We start from the raw sequence: 24,501 nt of genomic DNA on the forward strand, positions 1-24,501 counted from the left end.
CTTGGGTAACAGAGAGGAGAACTGAGATTAGTGAGGACAACTGAGGTGAGAAAAAAGAACTGAGGTGACAGAGGAGAACTGAGGTGATCGAGAGGAGAACTGAGGTGACAGAGGAGAACTGAGGTGATCGAGAGGAGAACTGAGGTGATCGAGAGGAGAACTGAGGTGACAGAGGAGAACTGAGGTGACAGAGGAGAACTGAGGTGATCGAGAGGAGAACTGAGGTGATCGAGAGGAGAACTGAGGTGACAGAGGAGAACTGAGGTGACAGAGGAGAACTGAGGTGACAGAGGAGAACTGAGGTGTCAGAGGAGAACTGAGGTGATAGAGGAGAACTGAGGTGAGAGAGCGAGGAACTAAGGTAACAGAGAGGAGAACTAAGTAGACAAAGAGGAGAACTGAGGTATTACCTTACTCCCTCCCTATATCACCATAAACAGGTTTCGAACATCAATAAATTTGACTGGAGGAGCACCTTCTGCCTTCAGGAACCTAATCACAGCACATTTCTGAAATCAGAACGATGAAGGTCCAACATGGTGTTCAATTTCATAAAGAATAGTAAAAGAACCAATCGTTGGAATCACATGAGACCAACTGAGGTGATAGAGGAGAACTGAGGTGACAGAGGAACTGAGGTGATAGAGGAGAACTGAGGTGACAGTGGGGAACTAAGGTGATAGAGAAGACCCAATGTGAGAGAGAAGAACTGAGAACAGAGAGGAGAACTAAGATTTGTGAGGACAACTGAGGTGAGAGAGAAGAACTGAGATGAAAAAGAGGAGAACTGAGGTAACAGAGGATTACTTAATTGATCAAGGACAACTGAGATGACAGAGGAGGACTGAGGTGATAGAGGAGAGCTAAGGTGAAAGAGAGGAACTGAGGTAACAGAGAGGAGAACTGAGCTGAGAGAGAGGAACTGGGGTAACAGAGAGGAGAAATGAGTTGAGAGAAAAGAACTGAGGTGACAAAGAGAAGAACTGAGGTGATAGAGGACAACTGAGGAGACAAAGAGAAGAACTGAGGCGATAGAGGAGAACTGAGGTAATAGAGGAGAACTTAGCTGATCGAGAACAACTGAAATGACAGAGGAGGACTGAGGTGATAGAAGAGAACTGAGGTGATAGAGAGGAACTGAGGTAACAGAGAGGAGAACTGAGCTGAGAGAGAGGAACTGGGGTAACAGAGGAGAAATGAGGTGAGATAAAAGAACTGAGGTGACAAAGAGAAGAACTGAGGTGATAGAGGACAACTGAGGAGACAAAGAGAAGAACTGAGGTGATAGAGGAGAACTGAGGTAATAGAGGAGAACTTAGTTGATCAAGGACAACTGAGATCACAGCGAAGGACTGAGGTGATAGAGAGGGAGAACTGAGGTGATAGAGAGGGAGAACTGAAGTGATAGAGAGGGAGAACTGAGATTAGTGAGGAAAACTGAGGTGAGAGAAAACAATTGAGGTGATAGAGGCAACTGAGGTGAGAGAGAAGAACTGGGGTGACAAAGAGAAGAACTGAGCTAATAGAGGAGAACTTAGTTGATCAAGGACATGCGGCCAACTGAGGTGATAGAGGAGAACTGAGTTGACAGAGGGAAACTGAGGTGATAGAGGAGAACTGAGGTGATAGAAAATAACTGAGGTGACAGAGGGGAACTAAGGTGATAGAGGAAAGCTGAGGTGATAGAGGAGAACTGAGGTGATAGAAAATAACTGAGGTGACAGAGGGGAACTAAGGTGATAGAGGAAAGCTGAGGTGATAGAGGAGAGTTGAGTTGAGAGAGAAGAACTGAAGAAGTGGAGAGTTAATGTGATAGAGGACAACTGAGGTGACAGAGAGGAAATGAGGTAACAGAGAGGAGAACTGAGATTAGTGAGGACAACTAAGGTGAGAGAGAAGAATTGAGGTGACAAGGAGAAGAACTGAGGTGATAGAGGAGAACTGAGGTAACAGTAGATGAGAACTTAGTTGATCGAGGACAACTGAAGTGACAGAGGAGGACTTAGGTGATAGAGAGGAGAAGTGAGGTGATAGAGAGGAGAAGTGAGGTGATAGAGAGGAAAAATGAGGTGATAGGGAGGAGAAATTAGGTGATGGAGAGGAAAAATGAGGTGATAGGGAGGAGAAATTAGGTGATGGAAAGCAGAACTGAGGTGACAGAGGAGAACTGAGGTGACAGAGGAGAACTGAGGCAATAGAGGAGAACTAAAGTGAGAGAGGATAACTGAGGTGACAGAGGAGAACTGAGGCGATAGAGGAGAACTGAGGCGATAGAGGAGAACTGAGGTGATAGAGGAGAACTGAGGCGATAGAGGAGAACTGAGGCAATAGAGGAGAACTAAAGTGAGAGAGGAGAACTGAGGCGATAGAGGAGAACTGAGGCGATAGAGGAGAACTGAGGTGATAGAGGAGAACTGAGGTGAGAGAGGAGAATGTACACAACCTGCTGTCAGTACTTGATCTGTCTGTGGTGCTGTCTGTGTCAATGGTGCTGTCTGTGGATGAGATATGAGGAACCCTCTTTTTTATGTCCCTTATTTTATATTTCCTATACATAAGAATCATACTCCAGGATATGCAAAACCACCATTAGCATTGCAAAAGTACAATTCATTAACATATGAGAGTGTTAATTAACAATTTAACAATGTGCTGACTTTCCTGTGTGTTCCACTTGCAATCTTTCTTTTTTTAAGAACCTTCGTTCAATTTTCTAATCGTTAGCAGGGTTAATGAAAATCAACGATTGTTTTTATTAGCAGTGATGAGAAAACTTTGAAGGAGCAGGATGGAATTATTTTTTTTTTCAAATAAACTAATTTCTAACAGTGTATGGAAAGTACATTTGTTCCAAAATCTAATTTATAAGCAAACAACATTTTGAAGCACTTTCAATCGGCATTCGCCAAGTCATTAAATGTACTGAGAATCTTTTCTTTTACGAACGTTCATCCATAAATCTACCAGTGTATGGCCAACTTTAGGCAAAATAATGTATGCTTGAAAAAATATATCTATAAAAAAAAAAAATCCCATTTTGCTGTGCAGATTTGTGTGTGCGTTTGTATTTTTTCCTTTGTGTTTCCTCTGTATTTTTTTTTTTTTCTATTTTGCTTTGCCATTTTTTTTTTGCATATGTATTTTTGTTTTGTTTCTTTTTTCTATTGTATTTCCTTTGTATTTTATTGTTGTTTATTCTTATTATTTTGCTTGTGTGTTTGTGCTAATTTTTTATATTTTTTTATGTATTTTATTGTTGTTGTATTGTTCCCATTTTGCGTTGCAATTTTTTTTTTTTTTTGTGTGTGTGTTTGTTTGTTTTTTCCCCCTCTGCATTTCCTGAATGAATAAATGTAAGCCTCTGTAGGGCCATTTTACTGTAGCCCATAAGTGAAGACAACTAGGAATGCAGCCTAATAAGCACATGAATGGCTGACGGCATTCTATTTAAAGGTTTTCGTTCTGGTCTACAACAATATGGGCGAGAAGAACCAATCACTACAATGCCTGTATTTTTACCCATAATGCCAGTCATTGGGGGATGGGCAGTATTGTTGCAGGAAGAGAGTGGAGCAGAGTGTGAGAGTCATGGAGGCAGACTGCAAGCGCCTCTCCGAGCAAATATTACGGCTCACCCTGGACATCATCTACCTGCTGACCGGAGAGGTGAGGAGGATTCTGGGAGCGCAGTGGCTAAGTTTGTTTAATTTATTTTTCTGATAACTGCCTAAGAACATTATTTACTACAGTTTTATTTCAAGGACAGATCAGTGCAAAATTGCCAGTGGAGACATTTTTTAGTTTATTTATTTTTTATTTTTTGCTTATCGCTTTTAACTTTTGTAAAAATTATAATTTTTTAAACCGCTTTTATGCTACTTGCCTTGAAAAAAAATAAATAATACAAATTGGGTAATCTTCATTTAAACTGACAATAGTTTAATAATTTAAAAGACAATTTTTTTTTCGAGAATTTGTGTTACTAACAACCAGTAATTTTTTTTTTTGTGGTGGGAGGGAAATTTTGCTAACAAGCTGCTAAAATATCTTAGTTAGGTTTCTTTTTTTTATTTTATTTATTTTTTTGATAAAAGATAACCATTTTTAACAATGTAGTATTGCTTTTTTTCCTTAATTACAATTTATTTTTATTTTTTACAGATTGTTTTTTCTATGGTAAAAGATAAACATTTTTAACAACATAGTATTACTGTGTTTTTTGTTTTTTTTCATTACCAACGTTTTTTTTGTTTTTTTCCTGATAAAAGATAAGCATTTTAACAATGTAGTACTCCTTTATTTATTTTTATTTTTGCTGATAAAATGTCTAAAAAATGACACGGGTTCCCCAGCTGACAGCAAAACATAAAAGATAAAGCATTTTTAACAATGTAGTACTTCTTTTCATTTTTTTTTATTTTTTTACTGAAAAAATGGCAAAAAATTACACGGGTTCCCCCGCTGACCGTAAACAAAATTTCTGGCATTCAAAAATCCAGGAAAAAAAACCGACGTAGGGTCCACCCCTCAATCCATACCAAGCCCTTTGGGTCTGGTGTGAATTTTAAGTGGAACCTCACATCAAAATGTTTTTTTTTTTATTCTGGTATGGGCTCCCCCCCCCCCCAAATTTACCCCAGACCTTTATCTGACCATGCAGGCCAGGAAAGGGGGGGGTTGAGCAAGTGCACCCCCATCCTGAACAATACCGGACCACCCCCCCCCCCCCTACATGTTTAGCGGAGCTGAGTCATGGTTGTTGAGGACGTGGCAGCCGCCCATTCCTTAACAACCATGCCAGTTACTTGTTTGTTAAGGACGGGTAAATACCGCACCGCTTCATATAGTAGCGCATGCAGCATTTTAGTAGCATTTTTTTAGTGAATTGCAAAACAAATTTTGGAAAGCGCTAAACAGTATTTTACCGCGTTCTATAATGTGGTAGATACCGCTTCGTGAATGGAGCCTATTTATTTATTTGCACTAAAAATTAATTTGTGTTTTCTCAAATCGCCTTTCAGGACAACCCCGGAGAGTGTAGCTCCACCTTGCAATCAGGAAACACATGCCCACTTTAAAAACACCTCCTCCTCCTCCATGGCTTCAGTTATTGTGTTTCCTCCTTGGAGGAAGCATGTGCCTGAACCAGGGAGAGCTACACTCTCTGCAGGGGAGTAAGGCTTACCTTTTGTTGCAGGTTGTTTCTCTTTGACCCCCAGCAGCATCTCCACGGGGAGAGGACTCCTGGAGCTCCTGGTCCCGCCATCTCACGGGAGTAAGGACCCTCGGAGTGCCGGCGTCGGGTGCCCGGTGTCCGCTTGTTAGCGCAGGGAGGGCTCTGTTGCTGGCGGAGGCCGCTGCAGGTCAGCGGCATGGCTCCGTTTTCGGCGCCGGGTCCCGGGCGGCGACGGCGTCGTTCACGGTGACGCGCGGGCGCTCTGAGGGGGCGTGGCGCCGTGGTTCAGCGCCTGGAACGCAGGGGTCATGGGGCGGGTCAGGTGACCGTGTGCTTCCGCTTCCGGCCGGCCTTGATGACGCGGCGGCCGGGAAAATTTAAAATGAGAGCTGTTTGTAAAATAGCTGCCTCACTCAAACGATGGAAGAGTGCAAGCCAGCTATGGCGGAGACAGGCGCCCCCAGCACCGGTCCAGCCCAGGTACGTAAGGTGCACTGGCACCCTCTGCTTTACTGTGGGTATGTCTTTGTTTGTTCCCCCCTCTTGGGGGCCTGTCGCTGCAGGTCAGAGGTGGACTTCGCTCTGACCTTTTGCAGCCTAGTTCTGGGGTCTCACTAGTAGGTCTGTTTGGTGGTGGGTCTCTGCACTGGCTTGGTGTTAAGCAACTGGTTGTTGAGAGCTTTTAGTGAATTAAACCTGTATGTCGTTTCAGGAAAAATCACTAGGAAAAGCTAGACCAGGTCAGAGAAAATGTCCTTCTTGCAAAACCCCCCTCAGAGATTCATGGCAGAAGGCAATGTGCAGAAATTGTATCAGAGAATTGATGGAAGAGGAAACATCTCAACAATATAAGGATTTGTTTTCTTCGGTTAAAGAGCTGACAAACTCTTTGAGTTCAGTCAAGTCCATCCTGATACAAAACCCTCCCGCACAGACCGAGCCTCAGAACTTACCGCCCAGCCCCAGGGCGTCGTCATCCAGACAGGTGGAAACTGAAGAGTCTGGAGACGAAGGGGGTAGTACTCTCATCTCCTTCAGGGATTCTGAGGAGGAGGAAGAGGAAGAAGATAGCAGGGGCTCCAAATTCAAGCTATCACTAGAGGAAGTAGATGATATTTTAAAAGCAATCTACACTACTCTAGAAATTCAGGAAGAAAAAGTACAACTGTCAGTTCATGACAAAATGTACCAGGGGTTGGACGAAACAAAACGGCGAGTTTTTCCTGTCCACAGGGTCCTCTCAGACTCAGTGAGAAAGGAGTGGAAGGACCCAGAAAAAGCCCCTTTCTTCTCTAAAGCTCTCAAAAGAAGGTTTCCCTTCGAAGATAAGGACTCAGAGGTTTGGAACAAGAAACCCAGAGTCGATGCAGCTTTCTCGCAGGTATCCAGACGAACGGATCTAGCCTTTGAAGATATGGGGATCCTTAAAGACCCAATGGACAAAAAAGCTGACTCCATCCTTAAAAAAGCTTGGGATGCTGCGTCAGTCAGTCTAAAACCAGCAATGGCAGCTACGGTGGTGGCCAGGAATCTGGAATGTTGGGTAGAGAAGCTGAAGAGCCATATTGAGGCGGGGACACCCCGCAAGGATCTCTTAGAGTCCTTTCCACTGATCCTGAATGCAGTCAAATACATGGCGGATGCATCAGCAGAATCAGTTAAACTGGCCGCTAGGTCTTCGGCTCTTGTAAATTCAGCCAGGAGAGCAGTTTGGCTGAAAACATGGTATGGGGACACTGCCTCTAAGGTCAAGCTGTGTGGTCTTCCCTTCTCGGGTGACTTGCTCTTTGGTCCTGATTTAGAGTCTGTGCTGGATAGAACAGCCGATAAAAAGAAGGCTTTTCCAGTTAAGAAAAAGCAGATTGCTAAAAAGAATTTTCGTGCTTTTCAGCAGTCCCATAAAAAAGACCAGGAGCACAAGAGCAGATGGGGTTCACAGAAGGGCAAAGGCAGGGGTGGAGTCCTCTTTAGATCTCCCCCAGAGCAGTCCCCTAAGAACAAGTGACAATATCTCCCCAGTGGGGGGGAGACTGTCAGCTTTTCGCGAACAATGGGACAGGCTGTCTCCAAATCTGTTCGTGAAGAGCGTTGTCAATCAGGGGTACAGGTTGGAGTTTTCAGAACTACCCCCGAGCAGGTTTTATGTGACAACATTGCCAAGGGATCAGGAGAAGGCCTCTGCAATGAAGCTGTTGTTACAGGAGCTGATACAGCAAGAGGTTCTGATTCAAGTCCCAGTAAACCAGCAGGGCGGGGGTTTTTATTCACATATTTTTCTGGTGAAAAAACCCTCAGGGAAGTACCGTCTAATCCTGAATCTGAAATTCCTGAACAGGTTCATTCGGTACAAACATTTCAGGATGGATACAATTTTCTCCATCACAAAGCTGTTGACCCCAGAATGCTTCATGGCATCCCTGGACCTAAGGGATGCCTACCTTCATATACCAATTCATCAGGCATCGCAGCAGTTCCTGCGCCTGGCATTGAAGGTAGGGAGTTCGGTATGGCACCTCCAATTCAGGGCTCTGCCGTTCGGACTCTCGTCCTCTCCCAGGGTCTTTACGAAGATTATGGCAGAGGCTTTGGAACCCCTGAAATTGAAGGGGATTCCAGTCGTTCCTTATCTGGACGACCTTTTGTTTTTTGCAGACTCCAGGGAGCAGGCCCTAGTCAATCTCCAGAGGGCCCAGTCTCACCTCGAGGGCCTGGGATGGCTTCTAAACCTAGAGAAGTCAATCCTGACCCCCTCACAGGAAATGAAATTTCTGGGGTATACATTAAATTCGATTCTCCAGAAAGTTTTCCTGCCGTTGGAAAAACAGGAAAAGTTACAGCTAGCTGTACAGCGGATACAGAGCAACCAGACAGTCTCAGTCAGGATGGCTATGGCAGTTCTGGGCCTGCTTACGGCAGCAATCCCGGCTGTTCAGTGGGCCAGGTTCCATTCCAGACCCCTTCAGAGGGAGGTTCTGTCAAGCTGGTCCCATCAGGATCCTTTGGAAAAACAGCTAAAAATTTCGTCAAAGACGAAAAGGGCTCTTTGGTGGTGGAGAGACCAGGCAAACCTCTCAAGGGGCCTGGTGTGGACCTTTCCTGTGGACAAGCGCCTTACTACAGACGCAAGTGCCTGGGGCTGGGGAGCCCATCTGGATGGTCAGACATCTCAGGGGGTCTGGTCCAAACAGGAAGCTCAAAGATCATCCAACTGGAGGGAGTTGAAGGCGATCTTTCTGGGTTTAGTGGCATTTCAGCAGAGTTTGAGAGGTCACCATGTTCAGGTGTTGTCAGACAACACAACAGCGGTTACCTACATTATGAAGCAAGGGGGAACCAGAAGCAGGAGCTTGATGGAGCTGGCCAATCTGTTGTTAGCCTGGGCAGAACAGAACACAGCCTCACTATCGGCAGTGCATCTGAAGGGCTCTCAGAATTTGTTTGCGGACCTCCTAAGCAGGCGCAAATTGCTAGAGGCAGAATGGAGTCTGAATCAGGAAGTGTTCCTGATGATCTCCGAGGCCTGGGGGGTTCCTCAGGTAGACCTTTTTGCCAGCCAGCAGAACTCAAAGGTGGACAGATTCTTTTCTCTTCACCGAGGAGATGCAGCAATAGGGTTGGATGCATTCGCTCACCCCTGGCATTACCAGCTGTGCTATGCCTTTCCCCCCTTTCCTCTAATTCCACTAGTACTGAGGAAATTCAGGGAAGAAAGGACAGACTTAATACTAGTCACTCCTTTTTGGCCAAAAAGACCCTGGTTCGCGGGTCTTCGAAACCTAGCCTCGAAGCCCCCATGGAGGTTACCACTCAGAAAAGATCTGTTATCCCAGGGGACAGTAAGTCATCCAGAAGTGGAACTCCTGCAGCTAACCGCCTGGTTTCTGAGGAGGACCTGTTAAAGGCTAAAGGTCTCTCAGATAAAGTAGTAAAGACCCTGCTGTCCAGTAGGAAGGCAGTTACACAGGCAATTTACATGAAGGTCTGGAAAAAGTTCAACTCCTGGTGCAGTTCTAGAGAACTCAAGGTCAAGAGCACGGTGTCCGTCTTGGAGTTTCTCCATGAAGGAATGGAGAAGGGTCTCGCAGCCAGTACCCTGAAGACTCAGGTGGCTGCCTTATCAGTTTTCTTTGAAAAGACTTTATCTAAAGAAACTTTAATTTCTAGATTTTTTAGGGCTCTTGCTCGAAATAGACCAGTAGCCCTTAAAGACTTTCCCAGTTGGGATTTGTCTACAGTTTTACAGGGTCTCTCGGGAGCACCGTTTGAACCCTTACAGGAAGCTTCTTTGCAGAAGGTGGTTTTAAAAACAATCTTTTTGGTGGCCATCACCTCGGCCAGGAGAGTCAGCGAGCTCCAAGCTCTAGCTATTACAGAACCCTTCCTTAGAATTTATCAGGACAGGGTGGTACTGAGGACGGATCCAGCATTCCTACCGAAAGTATCCTCAACTTTCCATCGATCACAGGAAATAGTGTTACCTACATTCTCTGCAAGCCCAGCAAATGCAGGAGAGGAAGTTTTTCACACATTGGATGTGAGAAGATGTCTTTTACAGTTTCTGAAAGTTACTAAAGAATTTAGAAAATCAAACGCCCTCTTTGTGATATTTTCTGGATCACGCAAGGGGGAGAAAGCTTCTAAAAGTACGCTGGGTAGGTGGCTTAAGTTGGCTATAACAGAAGCCTATAAAGCAAAAGGAGAAATACCTCCCTCAGGTATTGCTGCCCACTCTACTAGATCCACGGCAGTTTCCTGGGCTGAAAGGGCCGGTGCCACGCCTGAACAAATCTGCAAGGCTGCCACTTGGTCCAGTTATTCGACATTTCTCCGGCATTACCGGTTAGATCTACTGTCTGCAGCAGATCAGGCCTTCGGCAGGAAGGTACTGCAGGCAGTAGTCCCGCCCTAGGGTAAGTTTCTCGGTTATCCTCTCCGGGGTTGTCCTGAAAGGCGATTTGAGAAAGACTCAGTTAGACTTACCGGTGACGGTATTTCTAAGAGCCTTTCAGGACAACCGTTACTTCCCTCCCTAGGTTATGCTTAGTAAATGTATTAAGTTCTACCATGGTGTTGTGCTTTCTGTGCTTTGTTTTCCAGCGTCGGAAGGCCACAATAACTGAAGCCATGGAGGAAGAGGAGGTGTTTTTAAAGTGGGCATGTGTTTCCTGATTGCAAGGTGGAGCTACACTCTCCGGGGTTGTCCTGAAAGGCTCTTAGAAATACCGTCACCGGTAAGTCTAACTGAGTCTTTTTTTTTCCTGAAAATATGCATTTGATATAGAGCTGTGCAAACATCATGCAGCATTAAAAAAAATGCAACTACCACCATTTTATTCTCCAGGGCCTCTGCTTTTAGAAAATATATACTTTTTTTGGATGGTTTACAGTAATTTCGAGCAAACAATGCACAAAATATAAAATATTTCCCCGGTAGACAGGTGATAAAACAGCTTTCAGGTTTTATTTGTCATATGTATCTCATTGGGGAGATTTCTCCTCACTTCCTGTTCTGTAGGATCAGGATATCCTTGCCAATGTGGGAGAAATCCCCTCTTAGCCCTTGTACACACGGTCGGAGATTCCGACAACCAAATCCGTCTGAGTAATTCAGACGGATTAAATCCGGAAGAGGTCCGGAAGCGATGTTGCATACACACGGTCGGACTAAGTTGTCGGAAAATCTGATTGTACATAACGTGATGGCGTTATTTCGTTACGACGGGACTACATTCAGGCTAGTAGCCAATAGCTTTGGTCTAGGAATTTGATCTGAGCATGCGTGGCACTTTGTCCGTCGGAGTAGGCTACACATGATCGGAGTATGTCCGATAGGAGCATTTTGTGGGAAAATTTTACCGGCAAGTTGGAAAAGTTGGTCCGTCGGATATTCCGACGGTAACAGTCCGATGCAGACCACACAGTCGAAAAATATCCGACAAAACGGTCCAATAGGAAACATTCCGACGGAATCTCCGACCGTGTGTACAAGGGCTTAGACATCTGCCATGGGCTCCCCTCTGAAGATTCCCCCCCCCCCCATCCATGTTCTGGCTCAAAATGTATCTCACTGGGGAGATTTCTCTTCACTTCCTGTTCTGTAGGATCAGGATATCCCTGCCAATGTGGAAGAAATCCCCTCTTAGACATCTGTCATGGGTCCCTGTTGAAAGATTTTCCCCCTCTATCCATGTTCTGGCTCAAAATGTATCTCACTGGGGAGATTTCTCTTCATTTTCTGTTCTGTAGGATCAGGATATCCCTGCCAATGTGGAAGAAATCCCATCTTAGACATCTGTCATGGGTCCCCATTGGAAGATTTCCCTTCACTTCCTGTTATGTAGGATCAGGATATCCTTGCCAATGTGGAAGAAATCCCCTCTTAGACCTTGTACACACGGTCGGACATTCCGACAACAAAATCTGTCGGATTTTCTACGACGGACTTTGTCTGAAACTGGTGTTGCAGACACACGGTCGGACAAGGTTGTCGGAAAATACGATCGTTTGTAACGTAATGACGTTATTTCGTTATGATGGGACTACGTTCAGGCTAGTAGCCAATAGCTTTGGTCTCGGAATTTGATCTGAGCATGCGTGGCACTTTGTCCGATCCGAATTCTCTACACATGATCGGAGTATGTCCAATCAGATCATGTTGTCGGAAAATTTTTATATCCAGCTCTCAAACTTTGTTGGTTGGACATTCCGACAGAAAATAACAGCTGAAGCCCACACATGGTTGGATTATCCAACAACATGGTCCGATGGGACATTTTCCATCGGAATGTCCGACCGCGTGTACAAGGGCTTAGACCTTTGTAATGGGTCCCTGTTGGAAGATTTTCCTCCTCTATCCATGTTCTGGCTCAAAATGTATCTCATTGGAGAGATTCCTCTTCACTTCCTGTTCTGTAGGATCAGCATATCCTTGCCAATGTGGAAGAAATCCCCTCTTAGACATCTCTAATGGGTCCCCATCAGAAGACCCCCCCCCCCCCCCCCATCCATGTTCTGGCTCAAAATGTATCTCATTGGAGAGATTTCTCTTCACTTCCTGTTCTGTAGGATCAGGATATCCCTGCCAATGTGGGAGAAACCCCCTCTTAGACATCTGTCATGGGTCCCCATTGGAAGATTTCCCTCTCTATCCATATTCTGCCTCAAAATTTTGGCTTTTCCCTCACTTTCATTCCTGGTAAAATTGGTGATCGACACATTTAGAGAAAATGAAACAATGAAAACCTGACAGTGGTTCCAAGTACCTTTTCTATCCAAACCTAAAGTTATACTGACCTGCAGAGTGAATATAGGCTGAGCTGCACATATTAGGTGAAGAATCGTCGCCTTTGAAAGTAAGGTTCAATGCTTGAAGGTGCATTAGGGTTTGTTCAGGAGACATGTTTAGGTGGGAAATATATAATGTGACTTGTATTCTCCATCACAGGATTACATAGTTGTGAAAAAGACCCCAGGAGGTGAACATAATTCCATTATGGCTTCTGTACATTCTTTATCGATTCCGAAGAGCAATAAGAAGATCTTGGAGGCCACCAACCGGATCATTGAGCTGCTGACGAGAGAGGTAAACATGCTGGGATTTCTGGGACATTATCCAGTAATAGACAAGGGATGTGTCTGGATGGTGACTGTATCATTGTGTGTGTCAGGTTCCTATAAGGTGTCAGGATGTCACTGTCTATTTCTCCATGGAGGAGTGGGAGTATTTAGAAGGACACAAGGATCTCTACAAGGACGTCATGATGGACAATCAGCCGCCCCTCACATCACCGGGTAAGAGGAGACTTTATTGTAAAGGAGAGAGCAGTACGGAGGCTCCACCTAGATCTCCTATCATCTAATAAACACATAGAAACAATGTATTCAGTCAGTGTGTGTGTTTCTACAGATGGATCCAGTAATGGCAACCCACCAGAGATATTGAAAGGTAAATTCTCCATTGTTATTCAGAAGAAAATAATCAGTATACCTACTCTTTGAGCTAATGTGACCAAAAAATGAGTCTGGAATACTAAATGCCATATACTAGATCAATCTCCAGTACTTATCTGAAAAATATAATATTTGTTTTAAGTATAATATCTAATCCCAACAAATTTCTATTCCTTAAGATAATGTCATAGTCCCAACAACTGAGGAGGAGATACTGTACACCATATGAAAGGTCCATCTCCATTCCTCAATATAACGTCATGTTCCCAACAAATGAGGAGGAGATACTGTACATCATATGAAAGGTCCATCTCCATTCCTCAATATAACGTCATGTTCCCAACAAATGAGGAGGAGATACTGTACACCATATGAAAGGTCCATCTCCATTCCTCAATATAACGTCATGTTCCCAACAAATGAGGTGGAGATGCTGTACACCATATGAAAGATCCATCTCCATTCCTCAATATAACATCATGTCCCCAAACCATCTCAAATGATCCCATTGAACCCCTTTTCTGATTTCTATCCTTCTGTTGGTGTTATTATTCTACCAAATTTAGTGCCAAAAGATCTGGTAAACAGTTGACTACTAGACAACATTATTGACTCCCGACTGCAATATATGAAGAATGACAATTGTGTTATTATTAATAAAAAAATACTTTTTCCTCAGATGTACAGGATGGCCAGAATATCTCAAAAGGACAGACCTTATCTCCAGATTGTAATGAACATGATAATGGCATGGCACAATATTCTCCAGGACTAAACCTTGTCACCAAATACATACACCACAAACTTGATCATATGGTGAGAACAACAGATATGTTTAATTCTGAGGAATCCAATGATAAATCACATACTCTTAATCCAGATGTCCAACCAAGCAGTCACAGTGCAGATGGATCATCAGACCCTTCTAATCCTGAGGAATCCTCTTCTAATGTGGACACTGTTACGAGGAAAGACAATAAGATATTTTCCTGTTCTGAATGCGGAAAAGGTTTTACATCAATCTCTTCTCTCAGTGGACATCAGAGGACTCACACGGGGAAGGGTCCCTTTTTTTGTCTGGAGTGCGGCAAAGGTTTTACCCGGAAACGTGCTCTCATTTTTCACCAGAGCTCCCACACCAACGAAGGTCCCTTTCCATGTGTGTATTGCAATAAGCCATTCATGAAAAAACATGACCTGCTTCAACACCAGAAACTGCACATCCGTAAACCATCCTTTTCTTGTTCTGATTGCAAGAAGTCCTTCAAAATTAAACAAGAACTTGTTGAACACCAGAGGAATCACGGCAATAAAAAGCCCTTGTCATATTCTAAATTCAAGAAGAATGAAGAAACGAGCATAAGGAATGATCAGCTGATGGTTCAGGAAGGTGAAGTGGTTACAACAATAACAAAGGAGAAATTGTCTCAAAATAGGAGCACAGGTAAGTACCGTACATGTTACGCAGCACTTCACATCTTGGTTATAAACGGTAGAGGTAGACCAGAAAAGTAAGGATACCGATTTCTATTGTGACTTTTGTAAGTTAACCTAGAAAAATCAAAATTTCTTTATCAATTGTAAGTCAAATATGCATAGTTATATAGTTTCACAGAGTGTTCATCTTTAAAAAAAAAAAAAATATCAATACTCTTTTATTATCAGTATAGTGGACATCTTCAAACTATAAAAATGCAAAATGGCACCTTAAAACCCATCCCCAAGATAAAATGATCCTCCTTCCCACCCCTCTCGAACTGATTGCTGGTGTTCCGTCAGATTAGGCCACCCGTCAGAATGTGTAATGGAAGAGTGGATCCTCTTCTGGGGTCCCCTGGCGGCGCTATCAGCTCCTCCCCCACATCGTAGCGCTCTCCCGGGAGGTTATTTTGCGGGCGTGCTCCCGGGTCCAGCATTTGCGTCCATAGCCGCAGAATGTAGGACTCGGCCCCGCCCCCCAGCGCCCGCGTCATTGGATTTGATTGACAGCAGCCGAAGCCAAAGGCTGGGCTGCTATCAATCTGTCCAATCAAGAGCCAAGAACCCCGGGCAGAGAGGTCCAGCACATCTCCACCGAGGGAACGAAGGGGATAAGGTGAGTAAAACGGGGGGGGGGGGGGGGGCTAGGGGGGCCGGGCATTGTCAGAAGTTTTTTCACCTTAATGCATAATATGAGGGTTTACAACCCCTTTAAGCTCTGGGATAAAGTTCAGAACTAGACCAGCATACATGAAACCTGACTGCAAAATGTAAACAATGTCTGTATTAATAATAAAAACATTTTCTAATAGATGGACACAATGGCGTGAAAACCTCAGGGGGACATCCTATTTTACCTCCAAATTTTTATGAAGAAAATAGAGGCATAGCACAATACCCTCCAGGAATTAGGCCTAGTACCCAATATTTACATCAAAGACTTAATGATGTGGCAATACCAACAGATCGGTTTAATTCCCAGGGATCCAATGATAAATCACAAACTATTATTCCAAACGTCCAACCAAGCTTTCACAAGGCAGATGAATCAACGGATCCTTCTAATCCCAAGGAATCTTCTTCCAACAATCTGGATACTGTTACACAGAAAGACAATAAGACATTTTCCTGTTCCGAATGTGGAAAATGTTTCACTTCAATCTCTTCTCTCAGCGGACATCAGAGGACTCACACAGGGAAGGGTCCATTTTTTTGTTTGGAGTGCGGGAAAGGTTTTACCCGGAGACGGGCTCTTATTTTTCACAAGAGCTCCCACACAGAAGAAGGCCCATTCCCTTGCTTGTATTGCAATAAACCATTTATGAAAAAGCATGACCTGCTTCAACACCAGAAACTGCACATCCGTAAACCACCCATTTCCTGTTCTGATTGCAAGAAGTCCTTCAAAGATAAACAAGAACTTGTTGAACACCAGAGAACTCACACAAGTGTGAAGACCCCGTCCTATTCTGAGTCCAAGAAAGATGAAGAAGAGACCCATGTGAGGGGTGATCAGTTGCCTGTGCAGAAAAGTGAAGTTATCACGACAATAATAAAAGAGGAATCTTCCCAAGATAGCAGCACAGGTAAGTACTGTACATGACATGCAGCACTCCACATTTTTATTTTACTTTATAAAAAATGAACTGCATGATGCCAAAAGGTAAAACAAGCCTTTACGCAGTTTTGCAAATTTGTCATGCATTAATGAAACTGAACATCTTATGCCGTGTACACACGACCGGACATTTCAACAGACTTGGTCCGGCGGACAATCCAACGGACTTTGCAGCTGAGGTCTGCTGGACTTTCAAACGAATGGACTTGGCGACACACGATCACTCCAAAAGTCCGACGGATTTGAACGTGTTGACGTAGAATAAGGAAGTTCATAGCCAGTAGCCAATAGCTGCCCTAGCGTCGGATTTAGTCTGTCGGACTAGCACACAGACGACCGGATTTTTCGACCGGACTCGAGTCCGTTGGAAAGATTTGAAGCAAGTTTTTATTTCTAGGTCCGCCGGACTTTTTGGAAGAAAAAGTCTGCTGGAGCCCACACACGATCGAATTGTCTGATGGATTCCAGTCCGTCGTAAAGTTCGTTTGTGTGTACGCGGCATTAGGCTTTTATTTGGTGGTAAATGTTCATGGATATCTCATGATTGTATTTTATTATTAAAGTCCAACTCTGCCCAACTAAAAAAAAAATTATATAAAAAGAAAACGTTGAATCTATTCTGATTCACACTGATGCTACAGCTGTCGCTCGTCACCTCTAAGCCTGAGAACTGGGTGATCACTCAGCTCTTGGTCTGCTTCTCCAATGCTCATTGGAGCACCAAGCTGAAGAGAAAGTGGGCACACTTGGCTTTGGCTCTCAGGCATGCACAGAGAACTGTCAATTGGGCAGCTAGGCAGATCCTGAAAATATTGTGGCTTTGTCACATCAGCTGACAGTGGCCCGTAGCCCACTCTGGGACACAAGCGTGCAAAAGTAAGTGCACTCCTGTGACCTAGAAAAGAAGTCTGACCAGAAAGAGCTTTGGCCAAACTTTAACATCATGTTCCCAACAAATGAGGAGGAGATACGGTACACCATATGAAAGGTCCATCTCCATTCCTCAATATAACGTCATGTTCCCAACAAATGAGGAGGAGATACTGTACACCATATGAAAGGTCCATCTCCATTCCTCAATATAATGTTATGTTACCAACAAATGAAGATAGGAAAGGTCATGTTATTTATGTACACCTTAATTCAACATGCCATAGATGCTTTGGTTGTATTGTAAGCTTTGACTTCTATCCTTTTATTGGTATTATGTCAACCACAGTCTTGGGATCACTAGACTCTTAGATCAGCATGTATGATGTCTAACTACGAAATATGAACAAAGCGCATTATGTTATTACTGATTAAAAAAAATATTTCCAGTAGGTGGACACGATGGCTGGAACACTCCAAAGGGACACCTTATTTTATCTTCAGCTTATAATGAAGATAATGGCATGGCACAATATTCTCCAGGAGCAAGCCTTGGTACCCAATATATACATCACAGACTTGGTCGTATGCTGAAAGCAACAGATGTGTTTAGTTCCGAGGAGTCCAATAATAAATCACATACTATTTTCCCAAATGTCCAACAGAGCTATCACAGTACAGACAGATCTCCATACCATTCTAAACTCAATGAATCATCTTCCAATAATTTGGATGCAGTCACAAAGACAGGCAATAAGACATTTCCTTGTTCTGAATGCGGAAAATGTTTCACATCAATCTCTTCCCTCAGCGGACATCAGAGGACGCACACAGGGAAGGGTCCATTTTTTTGTTTGGAGTGCGGGAAAGGTTTCACCAGGAAACGCGCTCTCGTTTTCCACCAAAGCTCCCACACTAACGAGGGCCCATTACCTTGTCAGCACTGCAATAAACCATTCATGAATAAACATGATCTGCTTCTACACCAGAGAACTCACACCAGTGAACCGCTTATTTCATGTTCCAATTGCAAAAAATCCTTCAGAAATAAACAAGAACTTATTGAACACCAGAGAATTCACACCATTGAAAAGCCCTTTTTGTTTTCTGAGGTCAAGAAAGAGGAGGAAGAGACATTTTTGGGGGGTAATCAGCAGCCTATGCAAGAAGGTGAAATAATTACAACAATAATAAAAGAGGAATCTTCTCTAGAAAGCAGCACATGTGAGTATTAGACACAAAATGTAGGGCCTCATGTTTTAATTTTAGTTCAAGATCAGGGTAAACATAATGCTTTACCAAGGAGTGGTGAAGCAACAAGTCCCAAGCCCCTCCTTTCACTGCTAAGCTTTATTCTCAGCAATACAACTGAGTGGTGGTAAAGTGATTGATTGTTGGGGGTAGTATAGCAAACCTGCATAGACAAATCCACAGGTTTCATTAAGGTTGACTGAAAGTGAAGAAAAATCAGCAGAACTTCACACCATCCAGTAAGAGAAGACTTCATTATACATCATAGACCAGAAAAGTAAGGGTACCAAAAACTATTGTAAGCTGACTGGGAAAAGTCTTGATTAGTGTTTGAATAGTACAAAATGGTCTGGTAGTTCAATAAATGCACACAGGATGCACTATTCTTTAAAGGACAAAAATAATTTCATTAGTATAATAACATCTTCAAACAACAATAAAGATGGACACATTTTCATTATTTTCTTTGAGAGCATCGTCAATATACTTACCCCATGAGCTCAAGTATCCAACAAATCAAGATGCCGTACACCATATGAAAGGCCTTCCCCATTCCACAGTGTAATGCAATTCTCCCAGCAAATGAAGTGGAGATGTTGAACACCATATGAAAGGTCCATCTCCATTCCTCAATATAATATCATGTTCCCAACAATTAAAGAGGAGATACTGTACACCATATGAAAGGACCATCTCCATTGCTCAATATAATGTAATGTTCCCAACAATTGAGGACAATATACTGTACACCATATGAAAGGTCCATCTACATTGCTCAATATAATGTAATGGTCTCAAAAAATGAGGCGGAAATACTGTACACCATATGACGGATCCATTTCCATTCCTTAATATAATGTCATGTTCTCAACAAATGAGGAGGAGATACTGTACACCATATGAAAGGTCCATCTCCATTCCTCAATATACCGTCATGTTCCCAACAAATGAGGAGGAGATACTGTACACCATATGAAAGGTCCATCTCCATTCCTCAATATACCGTCATGTTCCCAACAAATGAGGAGGAGATACTGTACACCATACGAAAGGTCCATCTCCATTCCTCAATATAACGTCATGTTCTCAACAAATGAGGAGGAGATACTGTACATCATATGAAAGATCCATCTCCATTCCTCATTATAAATATTCATCTTCCCAACAAGTTAGGTGGAAACTGTTGGTCAAATACTGCAAACTGTATATGGACCTTTTTATATGGTGTACAGTACCTGCACCTCATTTGTTGGAAACATTGTCTTGTTGAGGAATGAAGATTAATCTTTAGTATGATATTGAGAAATAGAGAGAGACCTTTTTTTTAACAACTTGTTTTCAACAAATTAGGTGGAAATACTGTACATCATGGGAAAGGTCATTAATCCACAATCCTTAAAATATCATAATCTTCCCAACAAATGAGGTTAAGATACCGTATCTCCACCTCAATTGTTAGGAACATAACATTATATTGAGGAATGGAGATGGACCTTTGATATGGTGATCCACATGTGAGGAGGTCTCTCTCTATAGAAAAGGTCCATCTCCGTTCCTTAGTACAATGTGATGTTCCAACAAATGAGGTGGATATACTGCATATGTTATGAAAGGACCTTCTCCATTCCTCAATATAATGTCATGTTCCCAACAAATGAGGACAGTCAGTACACCACATGAAAGGTCCATCTCCAATTCCCAAATAAAACGTCATGTTTCTAACAAATGAGGAGGAGATACTGTACACCATATGAAAGGTCCATCTCCATTCCTCAATATAACGTCATGTTCCCAACAAATGAGGTGGAGATACTGTACACCATATGAAAGGTCCATTTCCATTCCTCGATATATAACATCAAGATAAAGCAAATATACTGTACATCATGTCAAATATTTAAACAACATTATCTTCCCAACAAAATTAGGTGGAGATACTACACATCATATACCAAGAACTGAAGATGGGCCTTTCATATGCTACACAGTTTCTCCACCTCATTTATTGAAACCATTGACTTTTGAGGAATCAAGATGGCCTTTTTTTTTTTTTCTTTTTTTTTTTTTTTTAGAAATGGAGATGGACATGAAAAAAATTTCCAACCAATGAGGTGTAGATATTGTACATCATTTGAAACAGTATACATCACCAATTCTCAAAGTAATATTGTCTTCCCAACAAACAGAATCAGGATATTTTATATTATATTCTAACTTTGTTCCCAGCAAATGAGATGGCGGTAGGTCCATCCTTGCCATAGCAATGTCATCTTCGTGTGTACACCTTGACCCAGTGAGCCATTGTTGGTTTGGTTGCATGGTACCTTTATTTTCAACAGGTGAAAATAATGACTGGAATACCTCAGAGAAACATCCTGTTTTACCTCCAGAAGATAATGCAGAAGACCTTGACATGGTACCAACTTCTCCGGAAGTAAGCATTGTTAATCAAAGTATACATCAGACACAGACAAGGAAGTGCTCATTTTCTTGTTCAGAATGTGGGAAAGGTTTTAACGGGAATCACGCTCTCATTAATCACCAGAGAACCCACACCAATGAGCGCCCATTTCCCTGTCCAGATTGTGGCAAATGCTTTAAAGTTAAATTTTGTCTCGAACGACATGCAAAACTTCATGATCAACAAGTGAACCCCCAGGATTCGTTGTCCTGTTTAGAGTGCGGCAGGTCATTTAAAAAGAAATATGAGCTTCATGTACATCAGATGGGTCACACTGGTAAGGAGATTTTTTCTTGCTCTGACTGCGAAAAAGCATTCATGAGGAAAAATGAACTGGTGGTACACCAGAGGATTCACACTGGTGATCTACCCTTTACGTGTTCCGAGTGCAAGAAGTCCTTCAAAAGCAAGCGAGACCTCATTCGTCACCACAGTATTCACACCCGAGAAAAGCCCTTCTCGTGTTCTGAGTGTGGAAAGTCTTTCCCCTTCATATCGCAACTCAAAACTCACCAGTTGGTCCACACGGGCGAGAAGCCCTTTTTCTGTTCCGAGTGCGGCAAATCCTTCCCCAGTAAAGGAAACCGTGATAAACATATGAGGGTTCACACTGGCGAGAGACCTTTCTCATGTCCAGAATGCGGCAAATGTTTTGCTCAAAAAGGAACACTAATTATCCACCAGAGAACGCATACTGCCTGAGATGGCTGAAAACCGACGGTGGTGTTTTGTAGACTGAATTGTCATGGAACGATCGTGCGATAAAGATGGGGCAGCTTGTAAAGGTCACCTGACCCAAATAATATATTTTAGTTTTAGGGGTTCTGGGGTAATCTCTCCTTTTGTATTCCATTATTTGTTTAGGACTTTGTTCATTACAAAGATGACACCCTGTGGTCCTGAGGAGCTCTCTTGGAATCTGTCTGTAGAGCAACGGTCTCCAAACTTTCAAAACAAAGGGCCAAGTTTAAAGTCCTTCAGAATTTAGGGGGCCAGCGGAAGTATAAAATGCCTTTACATCAGTGGGAGTAAGTAATGCCCCATCTTTGGTATTAGGGCAGAAAAAGTGCTCCATCTTTAGTGTCAGTGGGAGCAATAATTCTCCATCATTGATGCCCTTGGGAGGAATAGTGCCCCATCATTATCATTGGGAGGAATAGTGCCCCATCATTAGTGTCATTCGGAGGAATTGTACCCCATCAATGGTGTCAGTGGGAGGAATAGTGCCTCATTGTTGGTGTCAGTGAGAGGAATCATATCCCATCATTGGTGTCATTGGGAGGAATCGTACCCCATCATTGGTGCCAGTGAGAGGAATAGTGCTCCATCATTGGTGTCAGTTGGAGGAACAGTGCTATATCAAAGTCAGTGAGAGGAATAGTGTCCCATTGTTGATGTCAGTGGGAGGAATAGTGCCCCATCGTTGATGTCAGTGGGAGAAATCGTACCCCATCATTGATGTAAATTGGAGAAATAATGCCCCATCATTGGTTTCAGTGGGAGAAATAGTGCCCCATCATTGGTGTCAGTGGGAGGAATAGTGCCCCATCCTTGGTGTCAGTGGGAGGAATAGTGCCCCGTCGTTAGTGTCAGTGAGAGGAATAGTGCCCCATTCTTGGTGTCAGTGGGAGGAAGGGCCGATTAAAGGCACGCAAAGGGCCACTTTCCAGCCCCCGGGCCACAGTTTGGAGACCACTGCTGTAGAGGATTATATTAAACTCAAACTTTCTGCCCTTGTCTTTGTTCTCGATAAGAATATTTTCTCTTCTTTCTATTATGTCATCCGGACAGGAACTGAGGGGAAATCTCCAACAAGGACAAGAGTAATGGTGGGAGTTAGATGTTCCCTTCTCATGTTACCTAAAGATATGCATACAATTAAAGTTATCACTGCTGAACTGTGTTGTGAGATCTTGTTTGGGTTACATGTACTGTTTTCAATGATTACCAATACGTGTTTTAAATCAGGAACACTAAAGCCCCATACACACTATCAGTTTTTCTGAGTTTTTCCTTCAGAGTTACCAAAACCATATAATATGAGGTCAAACCTTAGAAGTTTCAATTTGTATGCAATCAGGCAGGCCCTTGCACTACATGGTTTTGGTAAACCTGAAGGAAAAACTGATAGTGTGTATGGGGCTTAAAAGGGTGACTTAATTGGAACTTGGGCTTTGGAGAAGGGGACATGTGTTCTACTAGGGTCTCTCAACCAAGGTTCCATGGAACCCTAGGGTTCCTCTAGAGCAGTGATGGCAAACCCTGGCACCCCAGATGTTTTGGAACTACATTTCCCATGATGCTGATTTACTCTGCAGTGTAGTTGAGCATCATGGGAAATGTCGTTCCAAAACATCTGGGATGCTAAGATTTGCCATCACTGCTCTAGGAGGGCTCCTTGAGCTTTGAGCAAGTTCTGCCTCTCAGATAAGTTCCTACTGACATCCATTGATCTTTTTAGTTCTCTTCAAGGGGGTAATTCTTCCCAATGACCATGTATTATGCCTAGTACACACAATGTGAAAATTGGGCAAAAAATACCTCTTTTGAAGCGATTGTACGATAATCTGATGGTTAGTACACAGCTCTCGAGAGCCAATCACAATAGTTCATGCAAAATTATCCTAAGGGACAAACACTAAAAAAAATTCTCGTACGATACCAGAATGTACAATTTTCCTTTAATTAGTAGAGTACTGAAAAAAAACTGAAAGACCAAGACCACACATCCAAAAATGAAAGAATCCATTACACATGACATCACTTCCAAAGTTGTATTTTGCTGTACGAGAATTGTCGTAACTTTAGTAACCTCTTGGTTTTCAATGAGACTAGCATGCAAAAAAAAGATTTGCCCGTTTTTCTCATTGTGTGTACGAAGCTTTAGGAGAATTCTTCCCACTGACCATCACACTACTGTATCATAAAATGTAGATATAGTAATTTTTTGCATGTGTTCCCTGAGACCGGAAAGTTATTTCAAGGGTTCCTGCATGCTGAAAAGGTTGAGAAAACTGTACAAGATAGATTAGATAGGTAGCATTTACCCACAAAACGAGCTGCTGATGTATGGTTTCCCTGATCCCGGATGACCATCCTGGCAATTCAACAATTAAAAACAAATATAGCAATAAGGTAAGGTAAAACAGATTTGCACAACGCAACAAAATAATGACAGGTGCAAATGGGTCTTCATCTGAACCCTTTATCTGGGGAGGTCTTAACTAAAGGGGCAGTACTGGAAGTTAACAGGTCCTTCAGTCTCTCTAAACCCCTCCACTGGCCAGTGTACTTATTAAGGGTTGTTCCATAGTTCCTGTGTTGGAGGGCTCAGGTTTAAGGGGATCCCATGGTACAGGGTGTAAGTACCCAAACGGTTACACTCTCCCTTTAATCACTTTCCGACCATGCTATAGTCGAATGACGGCTACAGTCGTCCAGTTCTGGGAAGGTGTTAATAGAAGTCGTCCTATTAACCACGCCCCCTGCGTAAATCCATTGACGTGCAATCGGGCGAGCTCTGTGACCTTTGTGTCCTTTGGACACAGCTGATCACCGATCAGGGTAAAGCGCTAATCACAGCGCCCCTTTACCATGTGATCAATGGTTAACCGGCAAGGTTGTCAGGACTTCGTTCACACTGATCAGGGCACTGATTATCAGTGCAGCCTATCAGTGCACATCAGTGAAGAAACT

The 24,501-nt window shown here is 43.1% G+C and overlaps 1 protein-coding gene across 2 annotated transcripts; it reads left to right on the forward strand.

Annotated features, from left to right (window-relative positions):
* The first annotated feature begins 3,383 nt into the window (after positions 1–3,383).
* On the forward strand, positions 3,384–22,703 carry LOC143956171 (uncharacterized). Of its 2 annotated transcripts, XM_077466316.1 has the most exons (8): positions 3,384–3,666; positions 12,621–12,758; positions 12,844–12,967; positions 13,083–13,121; positions 13,806–14,570; positions 15,418–16,191; positions 17,544–18,317; positions 20,684–22,703. In XM_077466316.1, the coding sequence occupies exons 1-8, from the start codon at positions 3,589–3,591 to the stop codon at positions 21,505–21,507; spliced, it is 3,516 nt and encodes a 1,171-aa protein (XP_077322442.1). In that variant the 5' UTR covers positions 3,384–3,588; the 3' UTR covers positions 21,508–22,703. The 2 variants fall into 2 exon arrangements, with proteins under 2 accessions (XP_077322442.1, XP_077322443.1); XM_077466317.1 differs by lacking the exon at positions 13,083–13,121.
* Positions 22,704–24,501: the final 1,798 nt, after the last annotated feature.

Source organism: Lithobates pipiens, unplaced genomic scaffold (genome assembly GCF_037356315.1).
Source record: "Lithobates pipiens isolate NorthernLeopardFrog02 unplaced genomic scaffold, aLitPip1_a1.2 Scaffold_35, whole genome shotgun sequence".
Classification (NCBI taxonomy): Eukaryota; Metazoa; Chordata; class Amphibia; order Anura; family Ranidae; genus Lithobates; species Lithobates pipiens.